We start from the raw sequence: 25,008 nt of genomic DNA, 5'->3' as shown, positions 1-25,008 counted from the left end.
GATATTAGAATTGTCCATTACCATTATCTTTTTCCAACAATGTGGATGAAGCTGAAAGTTATTTTTTAAGTAAAATTATCCATTCATTAAAATATAAACACTACATAAACTCATATGTGGTATGTGCAGTGAGCTGAGCTTATGAAAGTCTAGAGGTGAATGTTGGTTCCTGGGGTCTGAGTACAGTATGGGGTAGAGAGTGGTTGGTTAACTGGTTCTGCCTTATGAGTTAGGAACAGGAATTTCTTGTTCTGTTAAACAGGAATGTGACTATAACAGATAATGCTGATGTATTGTTCAGTTACAATGTTTATTTTATTTCTTAATTTCTATCATATCAACATCTATATATATATTTTATACATATAGATATATCTATATATGTAGATATATAAAAGATGTATGCCATTTATATAATTTTATCATTATATGTTCCACAGAAAAATCTTGAAATACCATTGTTGAAAAATGCTCATACTTTTTCATGTTTATTGAATGAAATGTATCTTCCAACAGAAAATTATGTAACTTGGTTCCATTACAGTCTCTTTAATAAGCAACATGCACTTTATATTTCAAGTGTACTTGTTCTGCTACACTTGTGTGAAATTCTCTGCATGTTTTGAATATGCATATCATTTTAAAATTATAGGAAAATTAGCATATATCAACTCAATTCTTAAAAGTTTACCATTTTTTCACCTTGTGCAAAGCAATTTAACCCAATATATTGAATCCTGGAAGGTACCCAGAATTTTATTAACAATTTTAAATTGGCTTTAAAATATCTACCCCCTAAGTTGGAAGTTCAGTGATGCTAAGAAACCTATGGAACCATGGACGAGAAACTCCATGGGCCAAGAGCTTCTTTGACCTGTATTTCATATTTTTTCTTGCTTATCTTTTTTCCAAATAGACCTATACACATCTGTTTATTATCAATTTTGTACCCACAGCTAGTCATTCTGGGCAGTAAAATCTTTCAGACACACTGCAGGTCATTCAATTTTTAAACTTCCAATTCAGGTGCAGTTGTCTGACTTTCCTGGGGTTTTTTGTTGTTGTTATTTTTAGCGTCTTTAAGGAAACATTGGAATTGCTTAGCACTATGATGCCTTCGATACCATTTAGGGACAGCTCCTCCTTTAATTTTCCTTACTTTCCCATTGCACTGCTTGATCTCCACTGCTTTCTGTGCCTCCACTGACCCATGTGAGAATGAACTCCAGCTCTGAAGGCTTCTCAGCTCTGTGCACAGAAGTGATTTTATAAGGCACAGTAGCTCGTAACAGGACTTCCCTGAGAAAAAGCACAGGCTGGTACAGTTGGTCCCATCTCCTGGTCTTTGTTAGTGTTAATACCTTCTCCATCAGTTTGAGCTGAAAACAGTATAGAGTTGCTGGTGCTCTGTGGGAAAGGAAACATCTACAGAGCAGTAGAGTTAAGATTCAGCCTTCAATTCTTCCTAAGATTCCACTTTGTCTGTGTTTTGTATTTTTTCTAAGTGACCACCAACAGAAGGATAAATTTTTATTTTGTTATACTGCCTCACTTTTTGTGAAAACCAAACCCACAATGTCTCAAGTGTCTGTATTCATCACAAGAGGCTAAATTGAATAATATTCCACATTGTGAAGATGGCTTTTCTGAACATCCTGTTTAGGCTTCTGCATATCCATCGTGTAAGCAATACTTGAAAATGTCAGGTTTTCTTACAATAAAAAAAAATCTTGCAGTTAGGACTAGAGTGCAGCTTAGTAGTAGAGTTCTTGCCAAACATTTGTAAGGCACTAGGTTAGATCACCAGCACACACACACACACACACACACACACACACACACACACACAAACACACACACACACTCACACGGCATTTAACGGTTGATATACTGAGTGGTTGGCATTTCACCTAAAATGATGCACATCACTAAGATATATACATTGTGCATTAAGTAAGTCACAAGTTTATCCATATCATGAAATCTTATGAAGTTTCTTTTATTATGTGATTAATAAAGTTTGCTGATTCCAAATGCAGTCTAGTAAATAAAAGTTCATATGATACTGCAGAGAAGAAAGGAATGATGCTGATTAAGACAGTTCCTGCAGAGGGATGCTGAAGGACAGTGTGTATTCAGATAAAAAATTCTGGAGCTGAGAGGTGGAGGGGCTGAGAGTACAGGAGAGGAAACTGAGGCAAGAAGACCAGCAGAGGTTAGCAGTGTTCACTGAGTATAAGCAATTGCCTAGGTGTGTGACATCTACTGAAAACGGAAGTTCCCACCTCCAAAAAGTAAACAAACAAGCAGGCTCGGAGTTACAGATGAAAATGGCATGCAAATCAAATCATGCTGACACTGTCACATTCACCAAATGCATGTGTAGAAACAACGTGCAACACATGTCCATGGGAGAGGTTGTTATGCCTTTCAGAGACACTCAAAGGTATATCTGAGGAAAAACTGCTTTACTGTGTATATATTTTAAATCATTTACTGTTTTCCAGTTCAACATTGTGAAGTTCTTACAGATGTTACAGATTCTCATTTTTACTCTATCTCCAATCTCTATTCTCTTATCTTCCTGTCTCACTCAGCGGCTATATCTGGTTCTGTCTGTGTCTCTCAGATTTCAATGCAGACTCCAAACTGTCCTCACATTTCAAGTTCTGTTGCCTGACCTTCCACAGGCTGGGAATGCTGCACTGTGCCACCAGGCCCTATTGGTCAGGAAGAACCAGCTCCATGAAACGCATGCACCAGCTTAAGTGTCTCAGATGTTTCCCTTATCGGAAACAACATTGCTTTTCTGTATTCTTACCGTGAAATCACCTTTCCTTCAATTTTTTTCACACATAGTTGGCGCACAAATACACACACACACACATACACACACACACACACATACACACTCTCTCTCCCTCTCTCTCTCTCTCTCTCTCTCTCTCTCTCTCTCTCTCTCTCTCTCTCTCTCTCTCTCTCTCTCTCTTTATTCTGCAGAATAGCAAATGGTGCACCCACTGCACTCACCAGAGACTTACGGCCTGTATCTTTACTGCTCCAGGTGAACAGCAAATGTCAAACCTTCAGAGCTGCAAACTTGAGCTTGCACTCTGACTCTATTGCCAACACTCTGTTCCCAGTCCAGTGTGATGATACCCCTGAAACTTTTAAAATTTTTCACCCCTCACAGGGTTGTCTTAGAGTAAGGTAATCCTTAAACTCCCTCAGCCATTTACAGGTACAGTGATAATTTCTTGAAATTAATCTCTAAACACAAACTGGTCGCCTTTTCTTTTGTGAAACTTGCAACATACTCCGGTGTTACTTAGCAGCCACTATTTCTAGATGCATTCTGTTTTTCTTTCTGAATTATTTTTTATTCATTGTTAAGCTAGGTGCACAGTCCTTATGTGCTGTTAAATGAGAACATTTTATACACAGGGGAAGTCATCAGCTCCCACAAGATAACAGCATGAAGAGATAGAGCAGGTCCAGGGGAGCAGCTTCGGATGGCTCCTTAACAGACACATCGTGCATCCCTCTTACTAATGCAGCACACATCTCTAGAGCTTCACACACATTGTTCATTTAGTCCTAGAGCTTCAAGAAATACAATAAGAACATCGTTCTATTTTCACCCAAGCTATAAAGGGATGGAACACAAATTAACATGAAAAATCATGTCACTATTTAGGGAATAGAAGAATTCCTAATAAATAGCTTGTTAATAAAATGTGGTTCCATCACTTCTGGCTGAATTCAGAGGCAAATATCTTAAGTATTTCAAAATGCCGTGTCTCCCTCTGTCTTACTTTCTGTAGATCTTCAACAAGACACTTCCCCCCAGGGCAGCTGACAGCATTTAAATTTCCAGGGTAAATCTTCACTGCACAATTTTACTGAGTCATCTGTGGTTTAACTCTGTGAATCCTCCAAGGCATTCAGTCCCTTGTCTTTAATTAGAGAACTCTGCTGTCATTCATTTTTTCCTAGGGTTTCATAGAAGTCAATTTCAAATTTGAAAATATAACTCAGTATTAGTATTTAATATTAACAAGAAATTAATTTAATTTATTGATAAATAATATAGACTTCCTATTTTTGCTTGTATCAGCTGGTATGTGCATACATGAAATGCTCCATTTTTACTCCCCTTTTTAATGTTTTACGTTTCCAGACTCTATAACTCCATAAGCGTAGGACAAGGCAGGCAGTTGCAGTTCTGTTTCCTAATTAAACACTTTCCAGTGCTTTGCCTTCCTTACCTGTTAGGATAGCTCTGTGAGAACTCACCAATTTCTTTTACACTGGCAGATCAGGTGGTATCAGGCCGGCTGCCATGAACTTGCTTTCAGCACGTGGGACTCTGGGGCGTTGGTCAAGGTCTTCTGCTTTGGAAAGCTTGGTTGTTTGTGGCCCCTGATTCTCTTCCTTTTCTGACTCTGCTAACAGTTGTCTTACTGTTTTTTTTTTTTTTCAAATACTGTGGGGCAATAGGAAGAACAAGATGTGCTCTGCACAGGCACAAACACCCACAGTGAATGTGACCATTAAATATTACATATGAGCTAAGAGTAATAATTACAAGAATGAAAATGGGAAAGTGGGATTTAGAGATGAAGAGAGGTAGGTGGATGAGAAGGAAGGAGATTATAAAAAGGAGCATGCTGTGTTACATATAGTACTTACTTGGCAAGATGACTGTAAACCTCATGCACGGCAGTAATACTACACTAATACTGCAAAGTCTGTGCACAGGAAAAAGACCCCTATGCTTCCTGACACTCTTACACCAGTCAACACAACTCTTCAGGCTACAAGTGTGTGCACGCATTTCACACACAGCTTTTGTACAAGTGGAATTTAAGTTTGTTTTTCCTGATGCGATGATTGATGTTTTCTTGAAGCCCATAATAATATTTTTACCTTTTAATATGTAATTTCTCATTTCTCAAGCATTATATTGTTACATATTATGACTTGGGTTCAAGATACAAGTATTATTCCACAGAGTTCTTTGTGTTTTATGATGTTTTCACTAAGAAAGATTCATAAAAATGGCTTGTAGATTGATACACAGATGACAGCCAGAGACTAGAGGAATATATATATATATGGAGATGATAGCTAGATGATAGATGAATGATACATAGATAGATAGACTTACTTTAGGGAAATTAACTGGACCAATAGAACATGGCAGAAACAATGTGCTGGTTTACAAAGCCAGTTCATAAATATACCATTTTGGGGGCACACTTGTTTTTGAATATTTGAACCATACCATTATTACAAGATTCCTTCCCTGAAGTGTTGATTATGTGAGGAGAAACAAAGTAACACATGAACTGACTGGAGAGACAGAAAAAGAGGGAATATAGCTTCCAGCTCCATGAGAACCCACCCGTTTAGGGATCTGTGAAAATACAGATACTCAGTCAGCTCTGTGCTCAGTCCTCTGAAGGAGCACCCTCTACATTTACACTTCTCAAAAGTCACCACTGCGGAAGGGGCTCACCTCAGCTCCAGCCCAGGGACTTAGTGACTTGCAAGACTATTGCGATCCTGGATAAAGTTTCAGCTTTGATCCCCAGTACTGGGCAGGGAAAATGAGAGGTAAAAAGATTTCCATACTACTTCAGGCACCCAAGAGTGTTTGGTGGGATTGGTGTGCCGCAATAGACAACTAGAACTCGAGTATTTACTCATGAAGCTGCACGGGCTCCTCTTAAACCATACTTTAGTTTTCTACTCACTTGCCTTGCATCCAGCTGGATGACTATTTCCAGGAGTTTAAGTATTGGTGCCCTATTTCAGTTTCCTGCTGAAACAGCTCTAATGCAGTAACATCAACAGATGTGACCTTTGGGTGCTTGGTTATTAAGGCACAGGGAGGTGACCCTCAGCCATGGAATGAGCACACCTCCTTAAAGGGGCTCCAGGATGAAAGGGACTCTTTTGTAATTTCTGCCCTCAGAGGATGGGAAATTCCAGTTCTCCGGAGAGCACACGGGCTACCACCAGGAAAGCAGAGACCTAGCTGGCATGGGACTCCAAGCTTCTGGGCACTTGGCCTGGACTCCCAGCCACCACCATTAGAAATGAACCTCTTCAGATAATGAATTCCCCAGTCTTTGGCATTTTGCTGTGCTAACACAAAGAGGATAGGGATGAACTTGTTACCTGTTTATTGGGGGGAGAGGAATATTTTGAAATTTTTGTGCAATTTATATATGCAATGTTGTCTAGCTTTAGAGATTACTTGTAAATGACTTAGGTAGTCTTAGGTATTTATTTAAAATCTTCAGTCTCTGCACAATATTAATTTACACAGGTGTAGAGAAACATCCATTTTCGTATTATATAATAAGCAACTTTAGTGTTACATGTATAAAATTTTGTACATTTTCAAATATTTCAGAGTCTGTTTCATTAAACCATTCTAAGAAATATTTCAGATTTATTTATAATAATTTTTTTACAATGAGCTCAAAACTATTTCCATAGTGGCATTTTCTATGTTTTAATCGCCTTTGATATGTTATTTTTTATTAAACTGAATGACACTTCAGAATAACTATGTTCTTGTTCTTATTATTATTGATAGTAATAACTAGGAATATTTTTTCTGTTAATCTAGTACTGTTTCTCTTTTCACTACTTCATTACTTTACAATTATGTGTCTGTGTATATGTATCAGAAATATTTAAACAAATAATGAAAATATTGAAGTGTAAGGAATTTTTGTAGTAATGTAGCTAAGCAAGTCTCTATTTTTAAATTTTTTATTTGAAAAACAGAAAAGGATCGAAATGATATAATCTCAAAAAATACTTGGATACAGAGGCTGGGGATTTAACTCAGCAGCATAAGTGCCTGCCTTGCAAGTGTGCGGTTGTGAGTTCGATCCCTGGTACCAATAAAAAAGAAAAAGACAAAAAAATAGTTGGATATTAACATTACTTAACATGTTATATATTGTTATCTTAGAAGTAGTTCAGATTACAAGATTTAGGCATAAAATTGTCAAAAAATGAAATAATCTAAGAACAAACTGTTCTTTTCAATTAACAGATTAGTTGAATGTTTATCATTATATATATATATACACACATACACACACACACACACACACACACACACACACACACACACACACATATATATATATATATATATATATATATATATATATATATACCTAGATACATTTGATCTTTTTAATTTTCTCCTTTCCCCTTCCTAGTTGTTATTTCCACTAAGCACTTTTTGTCTCTGTCATTTTTGAGATATATATTGTACATTTTGTATCTTATCACTCTTTCAGTATTGTTTTTTAACTAGGGAGACAATATACAGGGGAGTTTAATTTATTTCCCTCATGAGTATGGTTCCAAGTTGCATCCATTTACCTATAAAACCCTCAAGTTTATCCTTCTTTATAGCTGAGTAATATTTCATTGTATAAAAACAAAGCTTTTTTATTCATTCTGTGGTTGATGGATGTTTGGGTTGTCTCCAAGATTTAGCTGTCACAAAATGTGCAGCTATAAACATGGGTGCACGTATATCACTGTGGCATGATGTTTTCAGTTCTTCTAGGAAACTACCCAGAAGGGGAATACTCAAATTGAATAGGATCACCAAGACTATTTTTTGAGAAACCTCCACAATGATTTCAACAGGGGTTTTACCAGTCTGTACTCCCAACAACAGTAGAAAGGGTCCCTTTTTGCTAGCAGCTCTTCCAATATTGGTTATTGTTTGATTTCTTAATTGTAGCCATTCTTTCTGGAGTAAAATGGTAGCTCAGTATTATTTTAATTTGCATTTATCAAATGATCAGTGATTTCAGACATTTCTTCATGTATTTATTTGTCATTTGTATTTCTTCATCTGAGACGTGCATGTTCATCTCAGATGCCCATTTTTGGATTGCATCTTTGAATTTGGAGGGCCTGATGTTTTTCAATTATTTATATATTCTAGATATAAGTCCTTAGTCTGAAGAACTAAGTTGGTTAAAATTGTTTTCTATTTTGTAGGTTTTGTTTTCACTTGGTTAGTGATTTCTTTTGAAGTGCAAAAACTTTTTTAATAAGATGACCTATCAGTTGTTGATTCTTTGAAGTACTTATTGAGTGGTTTGCCTTTTGTTTGTGATGTCTTTATCTACCCCTATGTCTTCTATAATTCCTACCTATATTTTCTTCCAGCAGGTTTAGTGTTTCTGTTTTAGTATTTAGATCTTTGATTTATTTTGAGTCTAGTTTAGAACACAGTGATAGACATGTGACTAACTTTAGTCTTCAGCATGGGGAAAGCCAATTTTTCTACCATTTATTAAAGAGACTGCCTTTCTTCCAGTGAACATATATGGCCCCTTTGTCAAAGATAAGGTGGATGAGTATCTTTGCAGTTGTGTCTGCATCTTCTGATCTGTTCATTTGATCCTCAAGTGTGTTTTTGTGCCAGTGCCATGCTGATTTTATCACAGTAGGTTTGTAGTATATTTTAAGTGAGGGATTTTAATGCCTTCTGCCTTGATTTTGTTGTCAAGGATTATCTTTTTTATTTTAGTTCTCTTTTATTTCCAAATGAATTTTAGGAATGTTTTCTCTAGACCTTTAAGGATCTAAAGATGTTAATTTTATTTTGATCAGAATTGCACTAAACCTGTATAACAGTTGTGGGACTGTGACCATTTTCACTGTGTTGGTTTCCTCTTATTGAAGAGCAAGGGATATCTTCCCATTTTCTGATGTCTTCTTCAATCACCTTTTTCAGAGTTGTATTGTTTTCAGTGTGTAGATGTTTTGCATCCTTTGTTGGATGGATTCCTAAGTGTTTCATTTTTTGGATGCTATTGCAGAAGGTATTATTTCTCTAATTTCTCTCTCAGTGAGTTTTTAATTTATGTATAGGAATGCTATTGATTTTTGAGTGCTGACTTTGTATCCAGCCATGCTGTCATATTTTCTGATTAACTCTAGTAGTCTTTTGATGGAGATTTTGGGATCTTCTATGTAGAGTATGATGTCATTTGCAAATAGTTATAATTTAACTTCTTTCTTTCCTATCCTTATTCCTTTTATTTGTCTCTCTTGTGTAATTGCTCTGGCTAATATTTCCAGAACTATATTGAATAGGAGTTGTGATGGTGAACATCCTTGTCTTGTTTCTAATCTTAGAGTGAAAGCTGCCAGGTTTTGTCCATTTAGTATGATATTGGCTGTTGGTTTGTCATAGATAGCTTTTATCAGGCTGAGGTAGAGATCATCTATTCCTATTTTCTGCAGAGTCTTTATTATGAATGAGTGTTGGATGTGTCAAAAAGTTTTTTTTTCTGAATCTACTGAGATAATAATGGGAATTTTGTCTTTAGCTCTGTCGATATGCTGCATTATACATTATAATTATTGATTTGCATATGTTCAATCATATCACCCCTACTTCCCTGGGATGAATTCCACTTGATCATGGTGTATAATCTTCTTGATGATTTGCTGCATTCTGTTTTCTGGTATTTTATGTTCATTCTAGTGATTGATCATTAGTTCTCCTTTTCGTTGAGTCTTTCTCTGGTTTTGGTAGCAGAATAATACTTGACTAGAACAGTTAGTGAGACTTGCTTTCCTTTCAATTTCATTAAAGGGTTTGAGGAATATTGGTGCTAAGTCTTCTCTAGATTTCTTGTAGGATTCAACTGTAAATTCATCAGGATCCAATCTTTTCTTTATTGATAAATTTTAAGTTTTCAATTTCATCAGCTGATACTGGGGTATTCAGAAGTTTTATTTCTTCTTGATCTAGCTTTGGTAATCCTTATGTTTCTAGGAATCTGTCCACTTCCTCTGTATTTTTCCATTGATGTATGTAAAGATTTTCAAAATAGGTGTTGAAGATCTTCTCAATTGCTACTGGATCTGTAGTAATATCACACTTTTCATTCCTCATTGCATGAATTTGAATTTTTCCTTTCCTTTTCTTGATAAAGTTGGCTAGGAGGTTATCAGGTTTTTTTTTTTATTCTTTCAAAGAACCAACTCTCATTCATTAATTCTTTATATTATTTTCTTAGTCTCAATTGAATTAAATTCTACTCTGATCTTTATAATTTCCTCCCTTCTATGAGAGTTGGTCTTTACTTACTCTTCTTTTCACCTAGAGGCTTGAGGTGCAGCATTAGGTTGTTGATTTGTGCTTGTTCTGTTTCCTGATGTGACTATTTACTGCTATATAAATTCTTCTTAGGACTGCTTTCATTGTGTCCCACATTTCTGGTATGTTATATATGCATTATTTGAATTGTAGATATTGATTAATTTCTTCTTTAATTTTACCTAATACCCACTGGTTGTTCAGAAGAGTGTTATTTTATTTTCATATATTTCCATATTTTTTACAACTTTTTTTGCTATTATTTTCCAATGTCAGAGCACTGTTGTCAGATAATATGCATGGGATAATTTCAGTCCCTTTACATTTACTTAAGTATATTTTATGGGCTAATATATTGCCTATTTTAGAGAATGTCCCAAGTGCTGCTGAGAAGTCACCTGAATTTTGCTTGTAGACCAATTGTATGAGTCCTATATTCTTTGTAGGCTGACTAGCCTAGGAGTATTAATGTGAAATAACCCTTAGCTCATATTGTTGCTACTGCTTAAGTCTATTCCAGGCTGTTACATCCACCTGTCTATAGTATGTACTACAGTAGGACCCTCCTGTGTCACCATGCATCTTGTAAGCCCAGTTAGCTTCCTCTTTGTGGTGCTGAGGTATTTTGGGTATGCGTGAGAGGTGGCCAAGGCTCTCCTTGACTGCTGAGGTAGTCTGGGTGCTGGGGAGCAGTGATCCCCTCGGCTGATGAGGTCTTTTTGTTGCAGAGGAAGAGCAGCCAAGGCTCCCCTAGGCTGCAGAGGTTGCCCACAAGTGATTTAAGAAATGTGGAAATGTAGTAATTCACTTAATTTTTGTTATTTCATGTAAAATATATATGTGATCCTATGAAGGGAAAACAGTCCTTTAATTTTACTTGAATGATTGTACATTAATATTTCTTTATTATATTCTTATTCTTGCCATAATCGGTAAAATATGACTTTAAACAATGTTATTTATTAGAAGAGATTTAGGTTCACAAAGTTATTACTCATACTACAGACAGTTGTAAATATCCATCATGCTCAATATCCCGCACTAAGCAAATCTTGCTCTACAGTGACACATTTATTACAAAGAAGACACAATGACATGATTTTCACTCATACAAGTGCATTTGTTGCTGCTGTAACCAAATACTTTAGTTTTGGTGGTTTTCTTCCTACCTGGGATGGATCTCATGGATTCATAATTGCCATATAGGTGCTGCGTTGCTGAGCTTGTTTCTGGCTCACCAAATACTTACATTGAGAAATGATGAAACAGGCAAGCAGCTCACAGGTTTGGAGACTGAAAGCCTAAGACTGGTGAGCCCTGTCATCTTGTCCTATGGCCACCCTTGGGAGCATCACAATGTGTCTGATGGTTTCATGATGGGTGTGTACATAAGAGGCAAGATCACATTGTGAAACAGGAAGAAGAAAGAAGTAAGGTATAGACTTATTTTCAACTTGCTGTCATTAGGAATACATTTCTTAACAAAACAGCACTTATTCCTTCTGAGTGAAGCGTTAACCTACCTGATCACCTCTCACTAGCCTTCAATTTTGTCAAATTCTGAGACAAAGCTTCCAACATGGGCACCTTTGAGGGGTGCATTGCTGTCATATCTAAACCAAAGTACTGAAGTCCAAGTTATTTTCTTTTTTCTTCTTGATGTCAGTCAGCCTCTACTGTTAAAACATTTATGATCATATGTATTTATTTTATCTCACAAAATATTTTACTATGCTGTAAATCTGTCAAATCAAAAAATTGGCCATTTGTATACCTTCATAGTTTTGTATTTTTCAGATTGTCATAATTCAAATTAATCAGTATATAGCTATCTAAAGGTCGATTAATTTCATTTACTAAAAAGCATTTGAGTTTCTGCATGTGCATTCATATCTTCATAGGTAATTTCTCTTTAGTGTTAAATACATTCGAGTAAAAGCTCCACATTTTATTTATTCATTGAGCTACTGAAGAACAGTTCTTTATTTCCAAGTTTAGTAATTATGAACAGAGTCACTGTAAAAATCCAGGTGAATATTTACCTGAAAGCATAAATCTTCAGCTCAACTGGAACTTGTCATGAAATTCATCATGCTGTTGTATAAGTAGGCTTTGTTCTGTACAAATTTATAAAGGTGCCATCCAAAGAAGCTATTCATTTTACACTCAATTAGCAAAAATTTGAAAGTTTCTGACACTCATCAGTATTCCCCACCATTCAGAGTTTTCATAAATTTTGGGGCTTAAGTCCTGATAATTAATTGATAGTGAAGCCTCATTAGTTTTTATTTGAAATTTTCTAATGTCATTTCATGATAAATATTTTCATACACTTATTTATCTTTTTTATGTCTTTGTTTTGTGTATGACAGTCATTTGTTGAGTTGTTTACTTTATTATTATTTAACTTTTAATTATTTGTATTTTGTACATAACCATTCTTTTAGATTAGTATTTTGCCTCTGTAATTTTGGTATTTGTTTTGGATTTTCATTCTGTTGACAGTCTTTTGTAGATATCAAATTATTAATTTTAATGAAAATGAGCAGATCCACTTTTTCATCCTTAAATAATTTATGTACTTTAATATTTAATATTTTAAAAGTTATGTAAAGTATTATCCAAATTACCTTTTATGATATGTTCCTTAAATTTTCATAGTTTTACTAGTTCTGTGGTTCATTTTATATGTCTGTTCATGAAGATCATAAAGTGCATGTTTACGTCCTGTTTCTGGTATGCAAATACTGTTGCAGCATGATTAGTTAAGGAGAATCTGTATTTTTATGTAAGGTTTCCTCTGATAAAATACGTTGAAAATATATATGGGTGTTTAAATCAGTTGATTATACTTATATCTCTCTATTTGTGTATTATTTCAGCAGTAACACATTGATCTTAATAGCATCTTACCATGAACATGGGATAACATTTGTTCATTTACATTTTATTTTTAGCCCTTCTTCCTTTGTTTTTCTTCTGTTTTCATTATTTTATTGTATTATTAATGTGTAACTTTTATTAGATTTTTACCTAAGTATTACAGTCCAACATATGCTAATGGAATTCGTACTGTGATTTAGTTTCACATTCTACTTTCTTACCAGTGCCATGCAGGAAAGTAATTGCACATGTATATGCTATGTATCCTGCAATGTTGTTTTATAATTTATTATGTCTAAGAGAAATTTTGTCTTTCATGTTTTTTTTTGCATTTCTATATAGAAATAATAACATCTGTAACCAAAACTTCTATTTCTGTCTTAATGTGTTTTCTTTTTCTTTCTTTCTTTCTTTCTTTCTTTCTTTCTTTCTTTCTTTCTTTTTCTTTCTTTCTTTTTCTTTCTTTCTTTTTCTTTCTTTCTTTCTTTCTTTCTTTCTTTCTTTCTTTCTTTCTTTCTTTCTTTCTTTTTCTGTATTAGTAAAATTTTTAGAACAATGATAACAAGGTGAGGAGAGATGATGTCTTGGCATTCTCCTTCCAGTTTTACATGTAGCTCTCTGATGCACACTGATTTGATTGGTCACAGGGTGACAGATTACAGGATGTAATTTCAGTCTTCTATAAGTGAATCTTCAGTTTCCTGTCAACATATGCTAAAGAGGAAATTTTTTCTGTAGTATATTTTGGCTATTTTTTCAAAAATCAGAGCGTGGGAGGTGGATGCATTTATTCCACGTGTCTGCTTCTGTGCGAGTGCCTGTTGTGTTGCTGTTACTGCTGATGCATTTCAGTGCAGCTGGACATCTGCTTTGGTCATGCCTCAGCATATTCCTACCCTCAGGATAGCTTTAGCTGTTACACAATTTTTTGGATTCCAAATGATTTAGAGAGTTTTTTCCTCTAGTACTCTGAGCAGTAATTTTCACAGTTTATTAAGAATTGTATTACATCTCTGGATTCTGTTGGATAATATAGTAATTTTAACAATATTAATTTTATCAATCCAAGAATAAGGTTCATTTTCTAAATTCCTCTTCATTTCTTCACAGCTCTGTAATTTTTTCAGAGGCTTTTCACATTGATGGTTAAGCTTATTATATATTTAATTTTTTGAAGTTATTGTCAATGGAATTGTCTTGATTTATTTGTTGATCAGTTCATTATTGTTGTGCAAGACTATTGTTGATTTTTATATGGATTTTATATTCTACAACTTTATTTAAATTGTTTATCAGATATGAAGTTCTCCCGGTAGTTTTTATGTCTTCCATGCAAAGAATTATATGATTTTCAAATAGGAATAATTTGACAATTTTCTTTTTATAATTTGTGTTAGCACACATTTGTATTAGATAAAATTACATTCATAGTGGAAAATTGTTATATGTACATAAGATATCCAAAATTGTTTCCGTTTCCTTCTATCCCTCTTTTATTTTATCAGCTTCAGATTCATTTATTTTCTTATGAGTCACTATAAGTTTAATTCTCAAATATACAGATTAATGACAGGCTATTTGGACAAAATATACTAAGGAAAATCTCTTTTAACCTTTATATCTACACTTACAGATTTTTGTTTTGAGTGATTTTTCCAGTCTGTATGTTCCTGGCCTAGTTGTGAATATATATATTTAGTGTCTGTATATATGTTTATTAAATATTCATGTGTAATGCATGTATATCTTCCATATAGTACTGACTTCATTGTGTAAAACTGAACTGTTCTTTAATCTCTAAATTCTTTCAAAATATTTTATCTCTTTGTTTCTACATGTCACCTTATTTTGGATGGCTTTTAAAAATTCAGTGCCTTACCTCAGATTTTATTTGAAGTTTATCATTCTGCTTTTAAGTACATACTAGCAGCAGCTTCTTGTATTTCTCCAAACTTCAATCAAAACTGGCACTAAATTGAATTCATTGACCCCTTCCCCTCATCCTTATTTAGAGCCTCATAATCAGGTTCCACCCACCTTTTTTCCTGAACCCACTTTTCCCATTTGTATTTCTCCTGTTTAATATATTTTAATAATTTCTTTATTATACGTGAGATATAGCAGAATCGTAGTGTCTTTTTCACCCATAAATTACAAGTTTTCATTATCTTTTTAAAATTTTTATTTAAAGAGAATAAAATCAAACCAAATAAAAGAGAATAAAGCTAATCAAAACAAACCAGTGTGACACAGGACTTCAAAACAATAGGAAATCAACAATGGTTATGATAATGCCTCATCTTGTCTTCAAAATAGCTACAGATAACTTCAGACACAGTAAAAATCTTGTCTTCAAGATAGCTACAGATACCTTCAGACACAGAACAGAATAGAACCAATAAAAACAAAACAATGAATACAATAAAGGACTTCAAAACAAGACAATAGTAAATTCAAAATGGCTACCATAATATATCTTGCTATCTTGTTATCTTTGAAATAGTTGCCCATGCTATCAGATATAACAAAATCAAACAAAACAAAATAGAATAAAACCAAATCCAACAAAATAATGAGAATGATACAGGACTTCAAAAGAAGATAATAGGGAATTAATAATGGCTACCACCTTCAGGAGATTCCTCCGTAGATGCCACACTGCGTACTACCATCCTTTGAATTGATGGTCAGACTACCAGCCCTAGACCTGCAAAGTCAGTGCAACACCAAAGGCATGAAATTGCATTTCACCTCAATACTTATCATCACAGCCTGTTTCTCCCTGATAAGCTGGTTGCTTACTCGGTGTGTGTGTAGTGGTGTTTGGCTCTTTTATCCCCCCATCCTGCATGCCAGAAGGGAATGATTTAAATCATCCTGCACATGATTCACAGAGAGGGCTTGCTTCTTGGTGATTTTTTGTTCCTTCTGCAGTCTGCGAATGGCACTGACTCACTGGAGAAAGCTGAGGTTGGGCTATACCCGCAGTGGCCCATAAATGGTACTGATTCACAGGGAGGACTTGCTTTTTGGTGACTTCCTGTTTTCTACCTCTGCATCCCACAAATGGGAACCACCAGATTATTTGTTCTATGAGTTGATCATTTTCATGTATAATGTCATGTTACTGGAAATTATAAACTAGAAAATGTTAAATTGCTGTACATTAAAACACACAAGTGAATGAGGTACTGTGAGGGACATCTCATGTTTAGGGTTTTTTTTTTAAATTATACATTTCTGCACCCTGTGGTTATGAATATTTATTGATAATTGTAATTTGAATGGTATTTTCAATTTAAGGCTTTTTGTGTAAACTACAACACTTTTATAATGACTATTAGTAAATTTTATGTGTTGAATTTTGTCAGTTAAATATTAACAGTTAATCAGTAACATATTCTATAGCAATACTAATTAGGCCATTTATTCTGCAGATTTTCCCTTCCCTAACACCTTCAGAAAGGCTCTGCTGACTTCTCTGTTGCGCAGGCTGTAGATGAGGGGATTCAGCATGGGTGTTAGGATGGTGTAGAAGGCAGACACCATCTTGTCCCTGGTTGGGGACCGCTCAGACGTGGGCCTCATGTAGATGAACATTGCTGCTCCGTAGTACATGCCCACCACCATGATGTGGGAGGAGCAGGTGGCAAAAGCTTTGTGGCGACTCTCCCCAGATCCCATGTGAATGACAGCCAGAATAACACGAGTGTAGGAAGCAATGATGATTGCTATGGGGAAGACAAGCATAATCACACAGCAGAGAAATATCATCCTTTCAAATGTCTTGGTGTCCGTGCATGAGATAGTGAATAAGGCAGGGACATCACAGAAAAAGTGGGGTATTTCCCGGGACCCACAGTAGGAGAAAGTCAGTGTGACTGCAACATCAATTATTCCATCACTAGAGCCAAGAATCCAGGAGGAAGCTGCCATGAGGCCACAGATTTTCTGGCTCATGAGGACTGGGTACCTTAGAGGCTGGCAAATGGCAGCATAGCGGTCATAGGCCATCGCAGCCAGCAGGAAACACTCAGCTCCAAGCAGGGACACATGGAAGAAGATCTGGGCTCCACAGCCTGCCAGAGAGATGGACTTCTTGCCAGACAGGAAGTTGACAGCCATTTTAGGGACAATGGTGCAGATGATCATGAGGTCCATGAGGGAGAGCTGGCTGAGGAGGAAGTACATGGGTGTGTGCAGCTGGGCATCCAGGTAGATGAGCAGAACCATAGCTGTGTTCCCCACGCAGGCCACGGTGAAGATGGCCAGGACCAGGGTGAAGAGGAAGGTGTGGGTAGGGCTGTGATCAAAGATTCCCATGAGGATGAAGTCAGAGTTGAATGTCATATTTTCCCAGGCCATGGTGAATATTTTTACTGTGGAGACACAACTTTTAAGAATTGACAGACATAGATTATGGAAATGACAAAGATTTCCCTCTTACATATATATGCCAAAAAATTATTTATGCATAGGAAAATTGTGACTCTGGCTCTCAAAATTTTATTTGTAAATGAGCACATAAGGTTTATTTTCAGCTGACATAGCTTAAACCCAGTTACATAGCTAACAAGAAAAGCAAATTTCCTAGTAGAACTCTGAGTTTTATCAAGTCATATAATGCAGTTTGTATAATGAGTCCACTAAAACTTTTTAACAGTCTCCTTTCTAGTAGATGACAAAGAAAACTAACAGAAGAAAGTGCTCATTGTGACTAAGTTTCCAATTTTTTTCAGCTTCCACTCAGTTTGATCTAATGAGACACACCATATTAATAGGGCCTGATGCAGGAAAGCCGCTCACTTTGTGGTGGCCAAGAAGCAGATGTGAGAGAGAACCAAGGGAGTCTTTACAAATCATGGGCTTGTGCCCCGAACCCCTTCCTACATCCCAAAGCCACCTCCTAGCACACAAGAGACCAGTCCAGTGAGAGATTCAGTGCCCCATGCTCTTAGCACTTGCCACAGGCCTAGCCTCTAATGCATGTACCACTTGGAGGACATTTTAGATGCAAACCATACAGTAGCTGGATAATACATTCATAATCATACTAATATTATTAAAACACTCCTGCATTTCTGGGTATCCTATGACTTTTCCACATTTCCTTTGGAACTGAACATACCACATCATCATCATCATCATCATAATAATAAAATTATAATTCCAACAAATTTAGAGGAAAAGAGAAATAGATGAAGTAAAATAAGATCTTTAGTCAAATATCAGGTAAGCAGAGAATGTGAGCTCCCAGCCTCAGAAGTGTGTTATCTAACATGTGTTTCTTCTACCTGTGAGTCATGAAGGCAGAAGACCTTCACCAAGATATTTCTTCTCATTCCATGGCTAAATCCAGTGTATCTGTGAGATAAGCTGGTGGACCAGCTTTCCCTGAAGATTCTGGTTCCAGAGGATACTAATTTAGAGTTCCACAGATTATTTGTCTCTGTATTCAGATAATTAGGAGTTTTTCTGAGGCTCACATTCTTCTCGGTCCATTGGGATGTGGATAATATTCATATTAAAAGGAGTTACAAAGAATTAATGAAATCATGAAGTATTCAAAACATTATTTTGTACATTTCTTAATTTTTTACATCTTAAGAAATGAAATATTGTTGGAGGTAATAAAATGGTTTTTTATCTAGAATATTATAATATCTAGAAATATCACTTTTTTCAGTTTCTTTTCCAAAGTACATTGTAAGAGTATTTTCAGGGGGAGCTGGGTGGATCTCGGTGTTAGGGCACATGCTTACTATTAGAAAGAACTTGGATTTGTCTTCATCACTAATAATAAAAATGAATATCATCTTGGTTAATGTAGTATCTTCTTTATTCTCTATTTTATTTCTTTTATGTGCCTCTATTTCAAAGACAAATCACTGGTTTCATTCATTTCTTGTCCACTGGCATCTTTTAACAGATGTTTTGTTTTCCTTGATTATTTATCTGTGCAGCAATCACGAATTTTGTGACCACACCAACAGTGCAGTTGTAGCTCATTACATGTTGAGTCCCTCATCCATTGCTCTATAAAAGACTTTTTGTGGTTTCAGTACTTACAACAAACTAAGCTCCAATTATGTAGATAAGTTTAACCCGTGCTGGTTAATTTTTCAGTAGGTATACTGTCAAACCTTTAGAAACCTTGCTAACCTGCTAACTGTATTTTATTTTCATTACTTTTACTGTCATATATCTCTTTTTAATTGATAAACAATAAGGCTGTGGTGTAGATCACTAGTAGAGTGTTTGCCTGGCCCATATTGGGCCCAGGGTTAAATTTCAAATTCACAAAGAATGCATTTGCATAGAGATATAATAAAGGAAGAGGTGGTGTAGGTGTTAGATCTCTGCACCTACAATAATGCACATCATTACTCCACTTATTTTGTATTAAGTTTATCACAAGTCCGTCCATACCATGAATTTTACTAAACCTTTCTACTATGGGTTAATAGCCTTTGTTTATTCTACCACATTATAATGAGTTACTACTTTAACTAAATAGTTCAGTCCACCTTGATTAATCAGAGGATATAATACTGTCACAGTGATACTCTGAGGGAAAGGAACTCTGAGCTAGTAAGGTGGGGAGGAGAAGAAAGGCATGGTGCTCGCAGCTCACGGCAGCAGGGTGCTGAAGGACACTTTGCTGTGAAAGAACATATGTTGGAGCAGAGCAGAGGCTGAGAGGATAAAGGGCTGAGGGAAGAGGAATGAGCTAGCAGCGTTGGCAAGATGCTAATTTGGATTACTGAGCCCCCGTTCCTGCTCAGACAGGCAACACTGCACCTTTGCTCTCTCACCATCAAAGGTTAAAAACCAAAACAAACAAACAAATAAGCCAGACATAAGGTCACAGATAAAGGCATTCCCCAAACGCACGCCTGTGAAGAGAGCGCTCACACATGTTGACAAGAAGGGCTGCCCATGCCTTTTAGAGAGGCTCAAAAGCCTGTTTGAGCCAGAGGGCTCCCCATCTGCACCCTAGAGATTATGAACAGACCACCCCCACATTCTTCAGTCCACCTGCTGAGTGGCTTCCGTCTTCTCCCAAGGCCCCAGTAGATCGATCACTCCACCCCTTGCAAACACAGTTGTCTTAAATTTTCCATGGCAGACCATCGACTTGCCAATTTTGTTCATGAGGTGTTTTGGAGAGATTTGCAAGCATCTACATATTTCAACACATTAGTTCTGTTTCTCAGTCAACCCTGTGAACTTTTTATACATCTTACAGATTTTCATTCTCTCCCTCTCCCCAGCCTGGCCATCTTGCTACATCTCCTAACTGGCCTCAAATTTACAGTTCCCCTGCCTCAGCCTCCCACACATGGCCTTGTAAGCTTGCATCATCAGGCCTCACTGATATTAAAATACTCCATGATGTCCAAGTGTGAACTGGGCTTCTCAGAAGTCTTTCTTTAATTGAAACGGTGTTGCTCTTCTGCAGCCCTTTAAATCATGGCTCCGTTTCCCACACATAGAGCATGTATGCGTACACACACACACACATACACACACACCTTACTCTGTTTCTTTCTCTGTTCTGTGGATATCAAATTGCACACATCAAACTCAGAGAAGACACGTGGCTTCTATTCCTGTTCTACAGGAATACCAAACACCTAAACCTTCAGACATTGCCGTTACCACCCTAGTAAGGTAATGCCTCTGAGATTTTTTTTCTTCATCTCTCACAGGGTGGTCTTAAAAATGGGATAAGTTGATTCTTAGAATCACTCATAAAATCATGTGTAATAGTACTGCTGATACTCAAGTCCAGCTGACACTCAAGTCTAGTCACTTTTTGAAAATTCCACAAAACACCCCACTGTTCCTAAGTAGCAAATATGCTGAGAAAGTTCTGTTTTTCTTCCTTGATTGTTGGTTTTTATGCTTGATGCATATATACTTTCTTTCCATGCTATTAAACAGTGGAAGTTTACACACAGGGGAAGCCACCAGATCCTTAAGAAGGTGGAAAGTGTGACAAATAGACCATGTACACTACACAGGCATTATTTCATTTAACCATAAAACTGTAATTAATGGAAAAGCATACCATCGAATTTATTAACAACTATCAAGGGGGAGGTTGCAGATCAGTGAGGACAAACGTGACTATCTGGAGAAATTTAAGACACCAAAATTTCCCATACATTACTTTTAAATGCAACTGGTTCCCTTACTTTCTGGTTGACTCCAGAATGCCCACAGCACCTAAGTATTTTGGGATGCCTCCTTCAGCATCTCTCGCAGTCTCACCGACCTGAATGTCTTCAGTGGAACCTGCTCCTTGCAGTACAGCTGAGAATGTTCATGTTTCCAGCAGATCTTCACAGCCCAAGTTTACTAAGTTGCATGTGATTTAATTTCTAAATCCCGCAGGGGTCTCCTGTCCCTTGTCTTCAATTATAATAGTGCTCTGTACTATCATCACTTTTTCTCCTAGGAATTCACGTAAGTTACTTTCAAACTTGAAAATATAACTCAATATTTAAACTGTAAAATGAGTTATTTTGTTTTATTGATTAATAATACAAAAAGCTCTATGTTTTCTTTTGTCTCCAGGTTTATTCATATACTAGGACTCCATGTTAACTCCCCTTAAAACCTTATATTTTCAGACTGTCTGTAACGCCATAAACTGACGGAGAAATCAGGCACTTGGACTTCTCATTTTCAGCTTAAGTACACAGCTCAAAGTGTTGCCATATTTACCTGTAAACATAACTCTGTCGAAGCTCAGCGGTGATTTTCACGCTGGCAGATCAGTGGTATCATTTGGGTCGCCATTAACTCACTCCTCCATATGTGAGCCTAAGGCACGCAGGCCAGTCCTGCTGTGGCAAGCTTACCTTCTGTGGGTCCTGATTCCACTCCTTTTCTGATTCTACCAGTCGTCTTACTGCTATCTTCAAGTTCTGTTATAAAGTACACAGCATGGGGCTGGGGATTTAGCTCAGTGGCATAAGTGCCTGCTGTGCAAGCAGGCGGTTGTGAGTTCGATCCCCGGTACCGATAAAAAGGAAACAGACAAAAATAAATAAATAAATAAATAAATAAATAAATAAATAAAGCACACAGCAAAAAGACTCACATGTCCTGGCTTACACCACTCCACATAATGCTCCTGACAGCACATGTGTGCATGCATTTTCACACAGAGCTGTGTGCAAGTAGGAGTTTGTTTATAGCTACGTGGTAGTCAAGCTTTCTTTGAAATATGTAATAATATTTTTTACCTTTTAATATGTTATTTTTTCTCACATATTTATTATTATATATTATAACTTGGGTTTCCACATCACACGAGTGTCCCACAGATATCTTTGTGACTTAACATTTTTCCAAAATAAGACATTTAAAAAATATCTTACCTAGATATATTGATAGAGCGATAATAGCTAGATAACGGATGTATACACCTATGTATACACCTATTATAGATATGTTATAGGTGTATATATAGATGATGGACTGATAGACATACTATGACAACACGGTTTGGACCACTAATGCATGGCAAAAATTCTTTAAACTGTCCAAAGCCAGTCACTTAATATAATGTGTTTTGGCCAAAACCCAGTTTTGGATAGTTCAACTAACCCGTATAAAACTTAATTGTATGAAGCTTTGACAGTGTGAGGTAAAATGAATTAGCCACATGAATTTACTGTGTGTGTGTGAGGAAGAGAGAAAGAGAGACAGAGAGAGAGAGAAACAGAGAGACAGAGAGAGAGAGAGAAAATGAGAAACTCCTTCAGAACCCATTCAAAGATCAGCCCAAATATAATCACAGGATCATCCCTGTGCTCAGCCCTCCAGATGCACCCTTTATAAACGTAACAGTCTCAGAAAACATGTGTCCAGGAGAATCTCACGCTCTGGCCCAGTCTGGGCAACGGACAGCTAGGATCTTGACAGTTCTGAGCCTGCCTATCCATGACCTGGGAATAAACTTTTATTTGCTCACTTCATTTTGTGTATCTTGAGTTCTGTCATTTTTATATGGATGTTTATATTTTGCTAGATTTTTACCTAAGTATTGCATTTTGGTTTATATTAATGAAAATGATACTGTGTTTTTTTTTTAATTTTATTTAAGGAGAAAAAAAAAGCAGAGAAAGGGTACAAGTTATACAGATTTACAAAAAAAAAAATAAACAGTAGCAAATCACTAGTTAATGGATTACATATTGTCATCTTAGAAATAACTGTTCAAGTTACAAAATTAAAGTGGACATTCCAAAAGTGAGACTGCAAACAGTACTGTTCAATGATCCAACAAAACTCAGTAATATCATTATCTATCTTATACACTTAAATATACATGCAGTTATATCATTTAGAACACTTTCTTTTCCTCTCTTTTGTACAATGACAATTACACATTTTGGGTTTTGTTGCTCCCACAGTTCTTATTACTTTTTTGGAAGGGACTAGAACCAAATGTGACAGAACAGAGTCAATCAAATCAAAAGGGTGGACATAATAGATAATGTAAAAGCATAATACAAGGTGATCAACAATGGTTACCATAATGCCTCCCGCTATCTCTAATAGAATTGCCTATATCATCAGTTATAATAAAATTGAACAAAATAGTAAAGAACAAAACCGACAAAACCAAAACATTGGAGACATTATAGGTCTTCAAAAGTAGATAATAGTCAATCAGAATGGGTGTCATAATGAGTCTCACTAGCTTCACAGCTGTTGTCTAAACTTTCAAACCTGGTACTATCAAGCAAAACAGAATAGGGGGACATCAGTCAAAAACAAGATGGTGAGAGTAATACAGGGCTTTAAATCAAGATAATGAAAAGTCAAAGTGGGTTACTATAATATATCCTGCTATTTTTTTATTTATTTTTCCCTTAATTAAAAGAATAAAAATTAAAAAGTAAATTATGAAGTGGAGATTGAGATAAAAGAGGGCACAACAGCAAAACAGCGCAGATCAAAACTTAACCATTTAAGCAGAATAGTGTTTCACCACAAGATAATCCTGACATAAAAGTAGTTACCATATTGTCTCTTTCCTTGAAATCTTTGAGTATAACTTCATATTCTGTAGCATCAAATATATCAAAACAATGTAGAACCATTTAAGAGAATGACAGCATTACAGGGTATTTAGAATCAACTAACAGAAAATGAACAATGGTTTCTATATAATCTCCTTGTCTTTAAAAGTTTTTGCTTATACTATCATACATAATAAAATCCAATAAGATACAACCTGTTTAGACCAATGGAGACAGAAGAACAAAAACTTGATGAGACTTCAAAACAAGATGATACTAAATCAGTATTACCTATTAAGACATCATTTTCTCCAAAATAGCTGTTCCTATCATCCAATCTTCTCTGCCTCATTTCTGTTGAGCTCTTTTTCTGTCAGTTGTCAGTTTGTCTTCTTCATTTTGTTTTCTGTTCCATTCATTGTGGCCTCTCTGCCACTATTTCTGGATTCTTCGTATTTTACTTTTTTAGAATATCCAGCAGTATTCTCTGTAGAGTTGAATTGGTGGTTGCATATTCCCCTAGTTCCTCTTTATCCTGGAAGCACCTTTGTTTTTCCATCAATTTCCAGGGATAGGTGTGCAGGATATATCAATCTTGGCTGGAGATTATTATCTTTCAGAGCTTGAATTATTTCCCCCCACGCTCTTCGTGATTTGATGGTTTGTGCAGAGAAATCTGCTGTAATTCTGATGGGTGTTCCCTTGTAAGTGACCTGTTTCTTGTCTCTGACGGCTTTTAATATTCTGTTTTGGTATTGAGTTTCTGGAATTTTAATTATTAAATGCCTGGCTGTTGCTCTGTTTGGATTGTAGGTGGCTGGGGTCCTGTATGCTTCATACAACTGAGTATCTTTACTTTTTGCTAAATTAGGAAAATTCTCCTGGATTATTTCTGTGAGTAACTTTTGTAGTTCATTT

At 36.0% G+C, this 25,008-nt stretch overlaps 1 protein-coding gene across 1 annotated transcript; it reads right to left on the bottom strand.

Moving 5' to 3' along the window:
- Positions 1–16,474: 16,474 nt before the first annotated feature.
- Positions 16,475–17,413, bottom strand: LOC100715199 (olfactory receptor 2M3-like). Its single transcript, XM_003479755.2, has one exon. It carries the CDS (start codon positions 17,411–17,413, stop codon positions 16,475–16,477), a length of 939 nt encoding a protein of 312 aa, XP_003479803.2.
- Between the last annotated feature and the right edge of the window lie 7,595 nt (positions 17,414–25,008).

The sequence above is a fragment of the Cavia porcellus genome, unplaced genomic scaffold, assembly GCF_034190915.1.
Source record: "Cavia porcellus strain 051 isolate PalLab524CR breed Dunkin Hartley unplaced genomic scaffold, mCavPor4.1 scaffold_2, whole genome shotgun sequence".
In the NCBI taxonomy this organism is placed as follows: domain Eukaryota; kingdom Metazoa; phylum Chordata; class Mammalia; order Rodentia; family Caviidae; genus Cavia; species Cavia porcellus.
The sequence above is the reverse complement of the archived record's forward strand: the minus strand, read 5'-3'. Positions and strand labels throughout refer to the sequence as shown.